Here is a 21,158-nt window from a genome sequence, read left to right as displayed (position 1 = left end):
TTCCCGATTTTTCCAGTTTCCCAGCCATAAACCTTGTGATTTTGTGATATTCAGTTTCAAACCCGATAACTCACCAAATTGTGTGACTACAGCAATTGAAGCAGGAATTGATGTATCATCAGAAACAAAAAGTGTGGTGTCGTCGGCAACTTGAGATATTTTAATCTCTACTCTGTTTGGATAATTAGTGACACTGTTAATTGGGATACTCAGACCATGTATTTCTGTATTTTGTCTTACATGACAGGCCATAATTTCGACTGTAAGCAGAAAGAGAAGTGCAGAAAGTGGACATCCTTGTCGGATACCTCTGTTCAACTTAAAATATGAGGTACTCCATCCATTGTTGATGATGCTGCTTTCACAACGATAATAAATAGTTTTGATATAGTGAATAAACTGTGTACCAAAGCCAAATTTAGTGAGCACTTCAAATAAGAAGTTCCATTCTAATGAGTCGAAGGCTTTTGAGAAATCAAGGAATAAAATAGCTCCATTCAATTCTTCGTCGTCTGCATAATCAATGATGTCTTTGATTAAACGAATATTTTGTCCAATGTAGCGGCCTTTTATGTATGCAGTTTGGTCCGTATTAATAATATGAGGTAAAGTAATTTGGAGTCTTCGAGCAAGTGCAAGTGCTAATATTTATAATCAGTATTTAAAAGACTAATTGGTCTCCAATTGTTCAGTGATTCACGATCATCTTTTTTATGCAAAAGACGAATTGTGGCTCGACTCTGAGAGCTGGATAATTCACCTGTTTCAAATCCTTCAACATATGAATTGTAGACAAGTGGTCCAACAAAGTCCCAGCAACGTTTGTAGAATTCCGCTGGTAGCCCATCTGGGCCAGGAGTTTTGCCATTTTTCAAGTTTTCAACTGCTTTTGTGCATTCATGAAAAGAAAGTGTCAAGTCACAAATTTTCCTTTCATTGTCTGTTACACGTTCTGGGGTGTTAATTCGTTCTAGATAGCTCCGTATTTCATTGGTTGGGATGTTGGTGGAGCAATACAAGTGTTTGTAAAAATTCAAGCAGCAGTCCAAGATTTGGTCAGTAGAATTTACAGATGTTCCATTGTATTTTAATGACTCTATCGTATTCTGTGCATTACGACGGCGTTCCAAGTTCAAGAATATTTAGTGCATTTCTCTCCTTGCATTGACCAGGTGGCTCTAGCTCTCACTCGGGCACCTTCCAATTGCTTATCATACAGTGTTTGGATTTCTGTTTTAAGGGTACTATATTCAGCAAGTAAGCTGGAGTCAAGTGTTTCATCTATTTTTTCCTCAATCGACTGCAATTCTTTCTCAAGTTCATTGTACCTGTTTTTCCTTTTTGCGGATGCATTTTGGGAGTACAGTATACTAAAATGTTTAATTCTCTTTTTTATGATGTCCCATAGGAGCTTTTTCGAAATATCATTTAATTCAGACACTGTATCTTCTACCACTCTTTTAACACCCTTGATATATTCCGAGTCGTCTAGTACAGAAATATTTAATCGAAAAAGTCCTGGTCCCCTTTCGACAGAACACGTGGATAAGTTGAGAAATATCGCCTGGTGGTCAGACAGAAAACACGATTTTATAGAGGACTTTAGAGTTTTGCAGGTTAAGGTTTTGGACACCAAAAAATAATCTAGTCAACATGCCACAACTGGTTGAGTCTGACGCCATGTATACTGCTTACAATTTTGATGTTGTACTCTCCAAATATCAATGAGCTGAAAGTTCTTACACATACTATTTTGAATATACCATGAGACTGTTTGATCGGGTTTTTTACCACCGTTTTTGTCCAACTCAGGATTCAAAACGGTATTAAAATCCCCTCCAATAATAACATTATAAAGATCATGTTCACTAATCCAGGTGGTAAGGTTGGTAAAAAATGACAATCTTTGTTTTGGGTTATTTGGTGCATATATGTTGATCAATGAAAGACAAAAATTACTAATCTTGAGATTCACAAGGAGAACTCTTCCGTCCTGGTCAGATGCAACATGAAGACATTCATAATGTAAATTACGGTTAACAAGAACAGAAACACCTCTACTGTGATTTGTTATTGCAAATGAGTGAAAGCAACTTCCACCCCATTCCTTCTGAAATTGATTTGCTAATTCCGGTGTTAAATACGTCTCTTGCAATAAACACAAGTCGCTTTTTGACGCTTGATCCATTTTAAAAACTTTGTACGCTTTGATTTATCACGTATACCCTTGACATTAACTGATAATATGTTGATGCTTTCCATGATATCAAGCTAGTAAAAACACAAAGAACTAAGATATAAAGAGCAACAAATTAAAACACATAAATTACTTCTTTGATTTTGAACGTGTCTGCATATGATCCTTTGGAGTAGATTGGTTTCATTTTGATTGATTTTTGCTTTCGATTTTTGACTTGATTTAAAGAAACTTTGAATTTTATATGTACTTCTTTTACCTTGTGTATTGGTGGCGGCTTGACTTTCTGGTTCATTACAAGTGTCATTCTTACTTTTAGTCTGCGTATTATAAGGTGTAGCTATTGTAGCAGTACTATTATCTGTTTTGGCTGTTGGTATTTGACACAGAGTCTCTGAGCTACCTGACGACGTAGATAGGCTGTCCATGTTCGGAGCGTCTGTAGAATCTTCATGCGTTGAGGCAACAAAACGCTGATGGGCATCGTCAATCACTTGTAAACTTTCAGTAGTTGGACTCACTTGAGTACGGTGATATTCTTCGACTCCTTGCGCATGACGATAACGTTGTCCATCGCTTCGACGGCCGTCGGAATCGGGTTGAGACGGATGATTACCATTGCGACGCCGCGCATTGAGATCATTGTTCTTTGCATGCTTTGTATCAAACCCAGAGTTACTATTTCGCACAATGTGTTGTGAGGTAGACATGTTATCCAGTGCCGAATAGGGAGAGTGTGGATCTTCAGGGTACGCAGGTCTTCTGATTGGTACATTCTGCCCAGGATGAAAACAGCGTATCGGAAAACCGCAGACTTTCAGCCCCGTACGGGGTAGTGTAAAATCTGTCGGTAACTCCACGTATACCACACGGTCACCATTAAAACAATTTGTCAGCTTTCCATTGTATCTGATTCTTTCTCGCACAATTTCCGACATAATGTTACATCCTTGCTCTATAAGAGTGTCGCGTAGAGCGCTGTCATCCACAGAATGCGGAAGATCTCTCACTCGGATTCGGGTTGCCCCTAAGGCACGCATTCTGCTTGCGAGAGAAAACGGGTTGTGCTCGAGAATGTCTACAGCTTTTCCTCGGATTGTGATACCATTGTTCAATAGTTGCAGCTGGCATTGCCTGTCTCTGACGTAAATACGCCACAGAGCGCGTACTTTTTGTACAGAGATCAAATTCTCGAAGTGAATATCCTGGATCAAACTATGATAAAGTTCTTCAGTAGTCAGAGGGTTCCTCTTTGACTCTCCAAAGTCAATAAATGATCGTTCAAAGATAAAGACAGTGAACTCACGACGTTCAGGCTGACCGCCATGACCGACGGTTGTCCATTCAACAGGTGGTTGCTGAAAGTCTTGATTAACACCTTCGGCCATTGTCAAGAACAAGCTCACGGAGCTAACAACGACGAAGAAACGAAAACGACAGAAAAATCGCCGCGAGGAGAGAGAAGATCCGCTCAGATCGCACAGACTTGACAGCTCAAATAGTCAATCAACAGGGCAATTGCCAAAAAAAAGACGAAAAAAAACGTTCAACGCCACAAAAAGGCGAAAAAAAAGAAGAGCCAGAAAACTCGCGATGCCGTAGCGAGCGAGTCTACATCCGGGTTTTGTGTTCTGTAACTTTTAATAATAATACAAAATTTAATTGGCACGAATGACCACATAATAGAAACTATTGGTAATTCACAGGAATATTGGCTGGAAAGACACTCTATTACCTGATATAATTATCTTGTTGAAGGAAAAAATCATGTAACTTTACTAGTGCCACTTGAAAAACATGACCTGGAACTATACAGTGAATCTCATGGAGAAGTATTTCCTTTCACAGAGTGGTTAATTTGAGCAATATTTCTTCCTGTCATTGATGAAGGAAGGGATGTTGGAAATTGAAAAATCGGGGAAATTTGCGGTTGAAAGATGCATAAAAAGGAAGTAACTGATTTGGAAAACAAAACTTGTCCAAAAAAAACCCAGACAGGTTGTGAAATGAAAAAATAAGCAGGGTGTCAAAAGAAAGAGCAACAATTCGAGCAATTTTTGCAGGCACTAATATGCACAGTATTGTGCCATTTACAGAAGTGAGACTATTTTGACAAAGATTGAAACCAGGAACAGACGCAATGGCTATACATGAATAAAGCAATGGTATACATGTTTACTCTGTTTTTATTTTCAATCAAAAAAGAAAGTAAAATTGCTCTTCATCAGACTTATTTTCAATCAAACAAAAAAATTGCCCTTCATCAGACTTACAGGATGTTGGTAAAGTCTTACACTAAATACCAAAACATTACACAAAAGCAACCAATTTTCATCCTAATGTTGGAATTTTGACTTAAACTTGAGAGATTGGAATTTTCTAAAATTTCTCACAAACGGGAAATGCAATATGCTTCCTTTGGCACCATTTTAATTTAATCCCATGATCTTCAATGATGTCGTGGGACTAGCACACAGGAAAGTGGGAAAGAAAAGATTAAAATTTGCAGCTGTACTTTAAATGACGACTTTTATCGTCCGGTATTCATTAATGGAAAGGTCATGAATCATGCAATGAGCAGAAAAGGATATTTGATTGGAGAAGGAAATGCCTGACGTGGGCAGCCTAATGTGTTTTCTAAAGGTGTAATTTGATTTCATTCCATCATTAGAGTCAGCCCTTGTGAAGATATGCATTTCTCTGCCTGTGCTGTCATAATGTAATCCACCTTTACATTGGTCTGTGTCTAGCAAGGCCACATGTGTACAGTTTTACGTTTAACCCTGTGACTGCCAAAGTCAATTTTTTGCCACCTTCATAAAATATACCCCAGTCAATTTTTCAAGATTTTTGCCAAAATTTTGATAAAAAACTGTAGCAAATGAAATGTACTGTCCACTCAGTCCAAAATTATGAAAAATATGACCAGAAAATTCATAAAACTGGTAAAATGTTACACTACAATTTTGGTGGGAAAAATTACAGCACTCAAAGGATTAAAAGAAACAGTAGTTATTACTTATGATTATTTTTTCCATCAGTTTCTTTCTATCAAACAAAGTTTATTTATTTCTTCTTCTGCCTAGAGGTACATTGAAATTCAATGTATTAGCTTTTCCCACACGGTGCTTCGTGTACTGTATGTGAATTGTTGACAAATGAATTCTAGTCATATCAAAATTCATGCGTCAACAATTACGCCCAACCTAAAGAAGCTGTGACGACAACTTAAACAGCAGGCATTGTGATACGATTACAACATGGAGTGCTATTCTGTGAGAACAGATTGAACAAAAAATACAAAAAAGGAAATCAGCAAGGTCTTCATATCTGACAGTACTTCAACATCTTCCGAGACAGCCTGATTGGATCTACAATAATATTTTTACTTTTTTTTCCGTTAAAAATCACAACACGATGATGAATCAATAATATTGATAATTTTTAGATTTTCCCTTCTCTTTGTCAACACAGGTTATCCTCTGCTCATACAATTCTGGACTCTGAATCATGAAGAGCCGCAAACAGACACATATATGGATTTACAAATAAACTTTTCTTGGTATTATAAAATGGAAGAATGGCGCTTGACGTCATGTGAATTAAAAATTTGCAGAAATTATTTCCTGTTTCTGAATCAATAATTCAAAATGTGGAAATGAATGAAAATGAGGTTAATAATTCAAATATGTAAAGCCATTGCCGCGCACACCTGTCCATCCAGGCCAAATGAAAGCTCAGAGAATGAATAGGAACAGGGAGGAAAAAATCATTTTTCATTATTGTCAGCAGTTAGGAATTTCTCTATTTAATTATTGGAGGAAACAAAAATCGATGGAAATGCCACTTTTAAAAAACTTACAATGTTGGTAATATTGCTTGCTGGATGTGAGAATAAAGACAAAGCAATAAAAGGAAACAAGCTTCAGATAGATACTGGGTTTCCTCAGCACCCCCTTTTTGCAAGTATTTTGTCTGTTGAGCCCGGAGCTCTGAATAAGCGACAGAATCAAGGACAACAGCAAACTACACCAGGAGGAATTTATTCCCTGGAATGTCATTTGTTCCTGTGTGACCTTTTGACAAACCCATTTACAAATTAAATGGAGTTTATTTCTGGCGTTCTTGTTTTGTTTTCTGAAGCTCAAATAATAATTGACTTTTCATCAGGCTTTACATAAAGGCAATTTTCATCGTCTCAAAATAAACATGATGATAGGTACATGTATATATATGTAAGCATTTTATTACTCAGGTTATTTTCACCTTGAACACAATTTATACATGTAGTTTTATCATAATGTTCTACTTTCTCATTATTACTCCTTTTTGCTCTAAAATCCATCAGAATATTAAAAGAAAACATACTCTGCAATATGAGGAGAATTTACGAAAATTTTCAGACAATGGCATATTAGATACATCTGCAAGGTGGCAGTCTACTGCTCTTTATCTGTATGAAAAATACTTGGAATAATCAATATGCTGATACATCATGGAATGTGCTGATTGCCATGAATTCTACAAAGAAATTTCTCTCTGCTTAAAATTAAAAACACAATCTTTGACATCAGTAACTCTTTCAAAAATTATATAGAATGGAAATCAGCTGTCCACATAAATTGCTTAGATTATTTCAAGATAAAAATTTAAGAACTGACTCAAAACATTGAACAGAAATCACATATTTTACACATGGAAGACATCCATCACTTGAAATTCCTTACAATGTGAACTTTTGTTGTTTTTTGTCATGCAAGTGTATGTCTTTTCTCAACCGAATTTGATCATTCAAGTACACTGCATACTAGAGTCTACACAGACGACATGGTCTAAGATTGACCTGTTGCCACAATGGTTGAGCCCAATTTCTATTACTTTCTTTAATGGCAAAGTTGGACCATTATATGTTGAAATAGGGTGGATGGGTCACAACTATCAGAAAAAATACACGTATCACCTATCAACAAAATACCTCTTTAGCAGATCTAATGAGCGAGGGAGACGGTTTACAACAGGAAATTAAACAAACAATGGGATCTATCAGTCAGACATTCATTACAATGTAACTTGATCAAAATTGATACTGAATTTTCCCCTGCTGACAGAATCTGTCGTACCATACATTATCTTCACTTATATTTGAACATTTGTTAATGTCTGCACATATAATTGCAGTTCTGGCAAATTTGCAACTACATATATTTACACAAGTGCAACAATGGACACTGCTGCTTGAAATGTGGACAAATTTTGTCAACGTCGCGTGCATGGCTGTTACTACAGCTTGTCGTCTGAGCCGTAAATACGTCTCTTAGTGTTCATTATTACACTAGCAGTTGCCTAGTGAGTGGTATTTTCATCATTTTTGCATGCGTAATCTCCAAAAGTGTAATCTAAAAATGCAGACAAATGTTTGTTTTTGCATATTAATGAGAGAACAATGACATCATTTGTGAACAGCCCCTGTTTAGGTCACTGAGATGTCATCTTCTGAATCAATTTACAATGAGTCATCAAATGAGGATCAATGACTATCTATACCAATCAGGGAGATCGTGTACTGTGACATCAGCGTTGCTACCAAACATAGTGCTCACAACACTGCCATGCAACATGATACCAGGATATAATCATATGCAAAAATAAAACCCAAGACTGGTTGAAAAAAGACATTTAATGCTATATCTGTCTCTATCATGCATGTCAGACTTAAAGCCAAAATATCAATAGCTGCACGCTTGCTCAGTGTGTTCATACATACAGTGTACACATACTAGAATCTGCTATTGCCTATGGTCACAAACCTTCGAGAATCATCGTATACATCTAACAACACATGGAGTATGGTGCTTGTCACCTTGTACATCCATCAGGCATATTGTTATTGTTCACGACTGAGTTTTCGCATGGACTTTGATGCAATCATCAACAATAACAATAAATGCCATACATTTAATACTCTGTGTTGACTAGCTTAAACCCTTTTCCTGCCAGACAGTAATAACTGTATCACTTCCCCATCAGCTAAGTCAGTAAAAAGCGGTATTGAGCCAAAACATGACGTATTTTCACCCACTTGGCTTGGTATGTTATAGCATCTTTTGTCCCAAAAAAATCAACTTTACAGTATTATGTTTTCAACAGCCTTCAAATGTACAGTATTATGTTAAAATACATCATATTGAATACGTTGTGTTTCATTAATTTTAACCATCTTGACCTGGTGGTGAAATATGGACTTGGCAGGAAAAGGGTTAATATTTGGTTCAGCGAGAATACCAAGAAAATATACTTTATGCACAGAATAAACATTCAAAATAACTGCACTGTATTTCCTCTGCCACTCTCAAATTCGTAAAATTACTAATTTTTTAGATGATTTACTAATTTTATTCATTGTTGATTCGTAAATAACGAATGCAAGAAGCAGCTAGTTGATTGAGAGCTCAAGGCCCCCAAACCTCAGAATAGTTCTGTCTAAGCACATTTTGTACTTAATTTGAATTTGACTGAATGATATTCCGTATTGGAACGGTTAAGTTTACTTATGAATTTCAAAATTTACGAAAAGTTTCAAAACCCAATTCGTAAATTTACTAAAAAATTTCAGAAGCCAGAGGAAACACAGAATAACTGAGAAATATTAAACTTCCTGGGGTTTCCATGGCAAATATAAAATTCATGAAAACTTGCCAAATTAAATGACATGATTACAATATTAGCAAATCATTCTATTATTCTATGACCAACATTCAATATTAATATTTTTTTCTGTATATTATCAACATTCAAATATGAAAGAATTACACTTTTCTGTCAACCGACTGAATGACTGATTCATGACTACGCAAGACAGAATATTCTCCCATGTCCCTTATATTCAATGAATAAGTTTCTTATCTCTGAAGTCAGGCTCAGTGAGGCCATGAGCACTTTGCAGCCAAACTGGGAGTGCCCATAAATGACATGAGGATGCGGAGTACAGGCAGACAGATAGAATGACATTGCATCACCAATGAGGAACTCCGAGTAGAGAGAGTTTACATTACATTACAAGTAATCAGGCCAGACAGATTCTGGTCATCAGTTTTCAGATAACACAGTGGAAAGGCGAGAGGTACGTGATTCACTCAGCATTGAATTCACGTAATGAAAGTCTGTTGAGTGAAATACAAGCCGGTGAATGAGTAATTACTGAACATTCTTTGTGGCCTATGACTGGTTTATGTCTGCCTAGCTATATTCTTCCCTCATAGAAATGTCAGTACATGCTGGTTAAGATGGAGCTCTGAATGCAGGTCAGTGAGTTATCTGCCCCCGACAACATAAAACACCTATATGCAAAGCTAGCTGAGGTATAAATATCTCTTTTCTTGCCGTGTGAGAAATTCCTCCTCGTTATTGTGACTTGTTTCTGTCCGAAGTGATTTATGAAAACTGACGAACAGCATGGCCACGCTACAGAAGAACAAAGTCTATAATAATCTGTCTTATGATTTTCAAGCTCTGTAAGTGAGTTTATCATGCACATAGCTTGCAAATGACAAGATAGTTTTCCTGTAGTCTAGTGTCATTTAACAGCTCTTCAAAAACCTCCAAAAACATAAAACCACAAAATGACTGTCTGAAATTCTTGAAGCAAAGAGGTCCTTGATGATTCGTGTTTTACCTGCTCAAGATTTGTCAGGTTTTTGTTGAGTTGACAATCGTCTGGCCTTCAGGCCCCACCCAGACAGAACAGGAAAAACACACTCATGACAACTTGCGGTATACTCCAAATATAGAAGATGTATCGTTTACACATAACAAATTTAGATGGGAAACAGTATGCATGACCTTATACAAATACAGGCAGAGGTGGCCTGGCTTCACGTTCCAATCCTACGTAGTCTAAACATTCAAATTAAAGGTATTTGGTTCAGTGTCGTCAATGCATTTGATGACTTCCATCTCATCATAGGTCAATAAATTGCAAACTGACGATCGGCATCAAACTAACTTTTTTTCACATTTTCTCAAAGTTCATAAATGAGACACTGTATAGTATTTGCTTCAACAAATAAGTCAAAATTTACAAAATTTACTTTACATTTTTATCATTTTATCTGCTTGGTTTGACAAAACGCAAAAGTCTCTCAGCTTTGGCATAGATCATAATTGAGTCTTTCATTAGAACAAGTTTTGCTTTTAGAAAATAAACTACTACGATTCCATGTACCTTTTTATGAAGGGAAAGAATAAGGTCTTTTTACAATACTTACGAAGTCTGTGAATCATTTGCTGAATTTATCTAAATGTGATAAATTGAAATATAACTGTTCAGAAAAATATTGATAGCTACACTCTGGCTGCATCTTTTTTCAGAAAGAATGAATGAACTAAGAATGACTTGAATTTCTATTTTTGGTCATATTTGAATTCTGTCAGAGTTTTGGTTTTGTCTGGTATGTACAACATTGTCTGTATATCAAATTACTGGCCATGCGGTGTATCAAATTGTCATAGAATGTGAAAGACTGCACTCCTGAATGATGTAATTCAACACATCATGGCTCATTGTAAGGCAATGGTATGACAGTTGGTGTCGTGTGGAGTTGAAACTGAGACAAAACTATCTTGCTGTATGTATCACTCAGGGGAGAAAAGAAACTATTTTAAATTCCAGTCGCTGCTTATGGTAGATCAAAAGTCTATCTTAATTTGTTTACACAAACAAGCTGAATTTAGGGCTTTCAGTATGTGAACACTGGGTACAAATTGATGGGATTCCACGATCAAAAGTTGTGAATTTCAAACCAAATTAAAACAATTACAAGTACAAATTAGCGGATACTATTCATGATCGAATTATAAACATCACAAATGATTGTTTTCTTTTTGGAAAAAAAATTAGTGGTTTATAACACTAATATTGATGTTCAATGATGTCAAAATCACCTTTGTGCCGACTGAACATTCAAAATAACAGCAAACTGTATGTAAGCTTTCACAGTCAGTATGTCCTGTAACTTTTCACAGGAAAGAGGCAGACAAGTCCAAATTGATATGAAGTAAAACATTGTCATAGAGCTACAATAGGAAACAAAGGACCAGTGGCTCATGTTTACTTGAAGCAAGTATTCCCACGGTCACAAACGCTGGTTTACAAACTTTGCTGCTATTGAACTTCAAAGTAGCCTGGTAACTGCATTGTGATGAAAAAGGTGCATTATGTGCTATGACAGAATGTGCACACAGGCATTTGAAGTCAGTGAAAAAAGTTTACAATACAAGGTTATGAATGGTCAACATCCTGCAAGCCCAGTAACATTGTAATTTCAAAACCAATTGTTCCTACAAAGATGTAGATTTCCATGACAGTACAACACTAAAATTGTCAAAATGCAACACCAAATTACCAATATTCAACACCAAATAAAAAAGTAAAATAAATTAATTCCTAGTTAACCCTCTGAGTGCCAATGTCAATTTCTTTTGCCTATATTGAACTTCAACAATTTTTTTCAGAGCTAGACAATTTTTTTCAGATTTTTTCCAAAACTATTGATCAAAAACTGTACCCAATATAAAGGTACGTCCATTTGGTCCAAAACTATCAAAAAAATTTCAGACAAATTCGGGAAAATTGGTGAAATGTTGCACTGAAATTTTTGGTGGGAAAAATCACAGCACTCAAAGTACAAAGCAAGATATCCAATCACACAACTTACCGAACAACTGAATAAAGAATTCAATCCAACCTATCAAAGCACTTCACTGTTTGTCAACCTTGAGTTTGCACAATGGCACTAAACAAAAGCAAAAGTGATGACACCAAGAAATGAATAGAGACCCATTCACCTTGACCAGGTTGAAGTAGTGTCTAGACGGAATGCTAACAAGCTGACAACTTGAGGTAAGTGGTGTCCTTGCCTGTCCTTTGTGCATGGGTCAAATTAAATTCACTTGTTGTGCCTAGATCAAATATTCTTGATAAGGACCTGTACACATGCACTTAATAGGTTCACTGTATATATATATATATATATATATATATATATATATATATATATATATATATATATATATATATATATATATATATATATATATATATATATATATATATATACAGAATTGAACAGGTGATCTTTTAAGAAATATTTTGCCTTTGTAAAGAAATGATTCTGTAAGCTGCTAAATATGTGCCATTTCAGATTTTTGCACAAATGGTTAGGCAGAGAAACTAATTAGAGGTTATAAACGGCAAGCGAGGGTATTTGGTTGCGGATATAAGACCTCTGGGGTGAAAATTAGCATATTTGGCGGGAAATAATCACCGAGCGAAGCGAGGTGATTATTTCACCCAAATATGCTAATTTTCACCCCAGAGGTCTTATATCCGCAACCAAATACCCGAGCGCACCGTTTATAACCTCATTATAATATGCTAAAGTTAAAAACAAGTGGACAATTTCGTTATTTAGGGCCGAAGTTGGAACGAGAGTTCAGGATAGCGGAGCGCCCAGCCTCATACAAACTCGAAAAAAGAACGTTTCAGAACGCGCGCGCGTGCACAGTTGAATTCATAAAATACGGTTATGCAACGCATCGATATCGCGATTAGACATCAAACTTGAAGAATTTTACTCCAAAAAACGCTCATAAAACTTTAAAAAATTATGTTGTTGTTACATAGCCTCCGCTGCTTACAGAAACTCTTCATATGTTGGTTCGTCAAGCTGCACTAGACTAAAATTTAACAATCAAAATCAATCTGAAGCCATAGACTTGTTCGATATTATGGCGCGTTGAGCTCTCAAGTTGGCGTTCGAAATTTGCGCGAGCTCAAAAATGTTACGCGGCGCGCAGGTCTTCTTGTTGAGAATATAAACCCCGGCTCCAGCCAATCAGATTGCCGGATTCCAGCCAAGCATATTATAATAATGGTTACAGACTGGAATTTCAGCTTGCACACATTGAGGAGTACTTTTTAAAAATTTTCTGTACGGTAATCAAAGTGCCTGTGTGGGCTAGGCAGACAAGTGTTGCTTTGAGTTTTTTTATTCACGTTACCTCTGATTGTGATAGAGTCCTGCAGATCATAGAATCCATCGGCAGGATAGGTGCCAGGGTATACCAGGACAGTGTCTCCATCATGGCAGTTACTGAGTGCTGGCTGGGGGCTTTCATACTCTTTGATAACTGTCTCTGGCGGCAGATTCTGAGAAATTGGGAAACATAGCTGGGGTTGATAATAGTCCAGTCAAAATAGGGTTAGACCCACCACAAATTGCAACAGAATTTTTTTCTTCAGAATGCATTTCAGAGAGGTACCCAGAACAACATATTAAAAGTTTACTCGAATCCACCTTGGGGAAATATGACTAATTTGCATAAATCAAATATGGCGGCCAACTATCCGACAAAATAGCATAATTGGCCATATATAACATGTTAAACAAGCCATTTCAGTGATTTCAAAGTCTGACACTAGTTATTAGACTAACGGAATCATTTTGGAGGTATAATGTTTCATATAGGCACTTCATTAATTTGCATAATTCCAATATGGCGGCCAACATTCCTACAAAAGACATTTTCGGTCATATACCACGTATTAAACAAGCTATTTCAGTGATTTTAAAGTTAAAAGTATATTTCTTTGGCATGGACAAATGATTTTCGAGATGCAATGATTTGCATAGGTAATTTGTTGATTTGCATAAATCCAATATGGTGGCCAACTTACCTACAAAGGACATTGTCGGTCATATACCACGCATTAAACAAGCTATTTCAGTGATTTTAAATTTTTAATATTTTTCTTGGGTATGAAGAAACACTCTTAGTGGTTCAATTTTTACAAAGAACCTTTGATAATTTGCATAAATTAAATATGGCTGCCATATTAATGCTCTATGGCTTAATAGCTTCTAATATAAATAAGGGTTTGGTATAGTGTTTAGCACTAGGAAACTATCAAGAAGAAACTGTTAAGTCCTTCGACATTCATTTTTAGCTCATATTTGGTATTGATATAAATACCAAAAAGAGCTTATATGGTGAGTCTACGGCGTCTGTATATCTGTCTGTATGTTTTTAGGTATGTATGTGCGGATGTATGTCCGTCACATGCAAAGGCTCCCATACCGCGAAAGCTACCATCTCAGTATTGGTGTACAGGTAGATGCAGGGGTTGAGATGTGACGTTGTTTCAGTGTCAAAAATATGCAAATGTGGTCAGAAAAAGGGGAAATCCTACAAATGTGCAGGAGTGGTGGCAATAACTGAAACAGCGCACACATCTGAGTAAGAGGTTTTTGACCTTTAACCTATTTGTATGCAGGGTACCTATTATGTGCGGGAGTGGTGGCAGTAACTGAAACAGCTTATTATTCATTTCCTGTGATTGTTTATGAACTGTGACATATTAACAGACCTGCTCAAACCATGGATGTCTATTATTGTACATCCATGGTTGAAACATTCTCTGCTATGCATGTTGCTAAAGTTGACCTCCAGTACCTTAAGTGTCAGACGTTATTTACTTTTGTCATTCTTGTTTTTCTGGTTTAAATATTTCTTGTTGTTTTTCTGGTTGTGCAGATATCATTGTCATAACATCAACGTATAATTTTCCTGCACTGAGCAGATAGAAACAACACTTATTGTTGATCTTTGGTATGTACCAATTCTGATCAAAATTGAGCGACACCGTATAATTGCGGTATTTTTAAAATTTTGATTTTTCTATATATGACGACTGTTAATGACTGTAAGTCTTCTGAATAATATATTCTCTTTCTGAATATAACATTGGATTCATCTGTGTACGGCGTTTTCGAAATTTGTATGGGTGTTTAACACTGTACAGTGTCAAAACATGTACTCTGTAATGTTTACTGTTAAAAAAAGACGTGTTCAAAATCTTTAGTTTTTAATTTAGACTGAACCCCCTTCTTATGGATGGGTGCATCTTTATAAGATCCCCTAGATGACAGGCAAGAAGTCATCGCACATAACAGCAAAAATACAGTAAACACAACAAAGCTAAATACAGAAAAAATGATATGACCAAAATAAAAAATGCCATAATACACACAAATTGAAACTTAGCACTATTGCAAACAATGTCAGATTCATAAAAACTTTATGGACACATAGACTCAAAAAAATCTGAAAACTGCATGCTTTAGCAAAGGCTTACAATTAATCCCAAAACAGAATCCAACTATTACACAATACAAACAAGTACATCTTGAGTCATTTTTCCAAGTGTCATTTTTCCAGATGTACATGCTTGTATCGTGTAACAGTTGGATTCTGCTGGGCTGATGAGTTGTTTGAATTAATTTTAAGCCTTTCCTAAGCATGCAATTTTCAATTTTTTGAGTTCATGCGTTGATCAAGTTTTTAAGAGTCTGACATTTTTTGCATCAGAATTTTATTGCATAACAAAATAGTTGTTTTGTCATATAGCATTTAAAAAAACAATGTGAAAATTTCAGGAAATTTGACCCAGCCAGACTAGAGTTATATTCTTTGCAAATCTTGAAATTCGGATAAAAGGGAAGCAGAAAATCGGGTGATTTGCATAAATTACCCCTTCTATAGCATGCAACTTACGACTGCTTGCCAAGCTAAAAGGTGAGCCTAACCAATTTTTAATCTTGGGTTAACAAATTAATCAAATTGGATGAATATTTGCAAAAATTATTTTGAGCAAAATACGCTGCATTGGGTGCAGTGCCCTCTTAACAGTTTTTTCTTGATATTCCGGTTGCTAAAATCTCTACAGAACCTTATTTATATAAAAAGCTATTTGGTCATTAATTTGGCAGCCATGTTTAATTTCTGAAACTTATCAAAGTGTCTTTTAAAAACATTGAACCGCAAAAGGTGTTTCTTCATGCTCAAGAAATATATTTAAACTTCAAAATGGCTGAAATAGATTGTTCAATACATGATATATGACAGAAAATGTCTTTTGTGGGTATATTGGCCGCCCTATTGGATTTATGCAAATTAACGAAGTGCCAAGGCAAATCATTGCACCTCAAAAATCATTTATCCATGCCAAAGAAATATACTTTTAACTTTGAAATCACAGAAAAAGCTTGTTTAACCCTTTGACTGCTGTAATTATTTACACAAAAATTTTAATGCAATATTTTACCAATTTCTGTGAACTTTTCTGTACGTTTTTTCATAATTTTTGACCAAATGGATATCATTTTCCAGCAGCTACATTTTTTTATCAAAATTTTGGCAGAAAGCAGAAAAATTGACTGTGATACATTTTATATAGTTAACAATAATAGACTTTGGCGCCAAAGGGTTAATACGTGGTATATGACAGAAAATGTCTTTTGTATGTATGTTGGCAACCCTATTGGATTTTTGCAAATTAACGAAATACCTAAGTATGCAAATCATTGCATCTCGAAAATTGTTTGTCCATGCCAAAGGAATACACTTTTGTCTTTGAAATCTCAGAAATAGCTTGTTTAACCCTTTGACTGATGTAATTTTTTACACAAAAATGTTTATGCAATATTTTACCAACTTCTGCGAACTTTTCTGTACGTTTTTTCATAATTTTTGACCAAATGGATATCATTTTTCATCAGCTACATTTTTATCAAAATTTTGGAAAAAGGCAGAAAAAATGACTGTGGTACATTTTATAAAGTTGACAAAAATAGACCTTGGCGCCAAAAGGGTTAATAAATGGTACATGACAGAAAATTTCTTTTGTAGGTATGTTGGCCACCATATTGGATTTATGCAAATCAACAAATTACCTATGCAAATCATTGCATCTCGAAAATCATGTGTCCATTCCAAAGAAATATACTTTTAACTTTAAAATTACTGAAAGAGCTTGTTTAATATGTGGTATATGACCGAAAACGTCTTTTGTAGGAATGTTGGCCGCCATATTGGAATTATGCAAATTAGTGAAGTGCCCATATAAAACATTATACCTCCAAAATGATTCCCTGAGCCAAATAACTAGTGTCAGACTTTGAAATCACTCAAATAGCTTGTTTAATATGTGAGGTATGGCCAATTATGCTATTTTATCGGATTTCTGGCAGCCATATTTGATTTATGCAAATTAGACATATTTCCCCAATGTGGATTCGAGTAAACTTTTAATATATTGTTCTGGGTACCTCTCTGAAATGCATTCTGAAGAAAAAAATTCTGTTGCAATTTGTGGTGGGTTAGGTGCCAAAATCTCGTAGATTGACTGGACTATTAATCAAATTACATTGTATATCGAACATTACTAAAGTCTAGTTTTTAACTGTAGCCCTATGTTAATACATTTCATGTTGTAAATTTTATTAAGGCTCAAGGTCAAGGACTACTGGGTATTTATTTGTTGGCTGCATACAATTAGGTATAAGTGTGCTTCAAGTTTGAAACTTTTGTTCAAACTCTCCTCGAGGCAACTTTCAACCATTTTCTCTTACGATCGAGAATAAAAGTCAAGGATTAACATGCAAAGTTTTTGATAACAAAACATGATACCTAAAATTTACTGACCTTGAAATTCAAAACGGTGCTAAACCATGCGTAAATCTTATGGGAAAATTTTAATTTCAATTTTCACAAGACATTAAAATTGAAAAACTTCCTTATACTCCACAGGCCCCAAAATGTATTCGCATAAGCGGTACAACAACAAAGCATTACAAAAATTTGAGTCCCAATATCTGTCTCTTTGACACATTCTTCCTTGAGGCAGAATGCGCCTCAGAGACAAGTATTCAGATTCTCAAAATTTTATAATACTCTTTCAACCTACCATTCGTGGGGGCTCATTTTGAATCTTGTAACTAAAGTTTTCACCAGCTTACTTTTGTTAAAATCGAGGATTTAATTTTTTCCCAATAGAGTTAATACAGGGATGGTCGATATTTGGAATTTCAGAGTCAGTAAATATTGGGTAATTTGTTTCATTAGTACCAAATTTTGCATGGTGACACCTGATTTTCATTCTTGACTTAGAAAGGGAATGATTTATGGTTACCGGGAAAGTTTGGGGAAGAGTTTTTTAGTCTTTCATTTTCGAGACGCATACAACCTTAAACCTTTGAGTTCAAAGTCATAAAACCTTAACCAAGTCAATATTTTTTAGATTTTTCCCAAAATTTTGACAAAAAACTGTAGTCATTGAAAAGTGATGTCCATTTGGTCCAAAATTATCAAAACAATTTACAGACAATTGGTAAAATGTTGCACTAAAATTTTGGCGGGAAAAATTACAGAAATCCATTGGAAATGGTTGAAAGATGAATGAGTTACCTGTAGCATACTGACTGTAAGTCTCTTAGCCACTATATGTGTGATGACGGTACCATCAAGACGTGGTCCCTTGGCTTCACCTGGTAATGTACCACTGAATGAATCATGATGGCTGATCATCAACCTTTGAAAAACATACAGAAAAATAAACAGGAATATAGCACAGGATTGATATAAATCTAACAACTTTCATCTTGGACTGCAAGTTTCACCAAGGTCATGAGCATAAGGTCTACATTTTACACTTGAGATAACGCTCTAATCTTTGGATCTTGTCATGGTTATTTTTGTTCTGTCGATTGATGTATGGTGAATAGTTATAGGTGTGAAATATCTAATCCTCTTCTCCATGACAACTGGAATAAAGTAATATCAAGTATGTGCCAGACATTGTGTCATTGTACACGTGTTGGCCCTAAAGTGTAAGATGTCAGACGAAGAGTTCCAGCGATTCAGCACCCATAACCTACATGAGGAATCAACACTTCTAATTCACAGTGATTTGTTCAGTGCTGGATGATAAAATACACCAAGTGGCAGTCAAGAAGAATTGGGGGCCATCTTCCTTGTGGCATAAATCTCTGTTTGCTTGGGGCATGCCTTTGTGACAAAAAAAATAAAAACACAACTCCCTCCCCTAAGGGAAAGTATTAGATCATGTTAGCAAAAGCCCAGTATTCTTGTTTTGCATATTAAACCGGTGTCAGAATAAAAATATAATATTATGACTCGAGTTGCTGCAGACATTGAAACTTTACTACCGGCACAAACAGAAATAAAAATAATTGCTATTTTAACTCTGGCATGAAATTTAAAAGCTACAAGTAACATCTTGTAATTATAGATTTGTTCATTTTTCCGGTGTGGAATATACTTAATATTGAAGTACAGAAAAGTTCTCTTCTTCCACTGACAATTAGCAAAACAGACATGTTTTGAACAAATCACTTGTCCTTCATCAGTGTCCACACTTGATCTGACAGAAAGATCCAAATGCAGGAATTTAAATAGATGGTAATATGCACCTCGAAAGTGAAAGACTTAAACTTTTGCTAAAACTTTCCTCAGTGAAACTTTCAACCATTCTCTTACCAAAGCAAGAATAAAAATCAGGGGTCACCGTGCAAACTTTGGTACTAGAGAGACAAATAACGTGTGATTTCTCGATATTTGAAATCCAAAATGGCCGCCATCCCTGTGTTAACTCTAGGAGAAAAAATAAAATTTTCGATTTTCGAAAAACTAAGACGGTGAAAACTTTTGTTTCGCCAAGAGCTTCAAAATAAGCCCCCACAAGTGGTAGGTCAGAAGAAAATTGATAAAATTTGAAGGCCTGAATTTCTGTCCCCGAGGTGCATTCTACCTTAAATAGATGGAAGTGTGAACACACATAGTATTATACTTATGCATTTTGACAATACTCTGAAAATAGGTCTGCTGCATCACATCAAGTTCTAATATAATTACTGCAAGTAATAAGACATTGAAGACTGAATGTTAACTCAATCACAGCAGAAAACAGATACTGAAAAAATCAATGAAACAAAATTGCTCAATGAATTCTGTAAATTTGCCCCACTTCGGAAATAATTGGAAGGAAAAACATCTTTTACTAACTTCAATTATGTAAACTGTTAATGAAGTTGAAGTCAATCTCCAGTTTCATTTCAGGGACTGACGGTATGCTTTTATAAACATTCAGATGGACATTTGTAATTATGGCCATATTCCAATTATGTTGATAAAATGACAAAAACTTGGAGGCAAAAAACATTGATAAGAAGAAAATACAGGGCTCGAACTTAACGGTTGCCCGCTTGCCCGGGGCAGGTAAAACCTGACATCGGGCTGGTAAAAATAAATTACACTTGCCCGGTCGGGCAAGTGATAAACTTTGATCAAATTTACATGTTCTGGGAATAAAAAACTCAAGAAATTTTGTTGAACAATGTTCGCTGTTATCGAGTTTCAAGTCACTGAAGCGGGTATCACAACCGACAAGCCGGACGTCAACATTCAGCGAGTGATATCCAGCTGTTGTCTTTCCTCCCTCTGGAAGTCTAATCTCATTAACGTAAAACTTGCACTTGTTTGTCGCTAGTGACTCCCAGGGGTGTTGGTCAGTAATTTCAACAGCCACTTTGCACGTGGAGACCTGACTGAGACAACGCAGACTGTACGTCATGGCGAAGCAAACCACCCTGTTTTCATGTAAATTTTTGAAATCCAAGCCTGATAAAGTCACAGATTCCGGAACAGGATCTGTGTCAGGGGATACAGTACACGTTCAACTGGCTGGCCACTCAGAAATCGACAGTGATAAAGCGCTAGCTAATGGCGCGGTCGCAGCATCGAGTTCAGTGGAAAGTAAAGTGAAGAAGCAGAAGTGCGATATATATGAAAAGAAACGACAACGGAAGTTTCAAAACTTCTGGAAAAGAGATTTGCTGATGTGAATATCGATTGATGGGCCACCCCTTCAGCTATATGACCCCAATCCTGCACTAGCATATTGGTGGACGAGTGGGCAGAGATCACGAAGACTAACACAAATGGATCGTAACAATTAATATGATTATCAATACAGACAAAACAGAACCTGCATTGATATGATGCTGTCGGCCACATTTTGAGATTGCTTGGTCTTCGTGATCTCTGC

At 35.9% G+C, this 21,158-nt stretch overlaps 1 protein-coding gene across 1 annotated transcript in view; it reads right to left on the bottom strand.

Annotated features, from left to right (window-relative positions):
• The window catches only part of LOC139147596 (SHC SH2 domain-binding protein 1 homolog B-like), a 38,163-nt gene that overhangs the window by 6,591 nt on the left and 10,414 nt on the right, over positions 1–21,158 (bottom strand). The window contains exons 5-6 of the mRNA XM_070718743.1: positions 18,500–18,623; positions 13,256–13,403 (exon numbers count right to left, since the gene is read on the bottom strand). Coding sequence (XP_070574844.1) covers positions 13,256–13,403; positions 18,500–18,623 — 272 coding nt within the window. The remainder of the gene's footprint in view (positions 1–13,255; positions 13,404–18,499; positions 18,624–21,158) is intronic.

This window comes from Ptychodera flava, chromosome 13 (genome assembly GCF_041260155.1).
Source record: "Ptychodera flava strain L36383 chromosome 13, AS_Pfla_20210202, whole genome shotgun sequence".
NCBI classification, from domain to species: domain Eukaryota; kingdom Metazoa; phylum Hemichordata; class Enteropneusta; family Ptychoderidae; genus Ptychodera; species Ptychodera flava.
The sequence above is the reverse complement of the archived record's forward strand: the minus strand, read 5'-3'. Positions and strand labels throughout refer to the sequence as shown.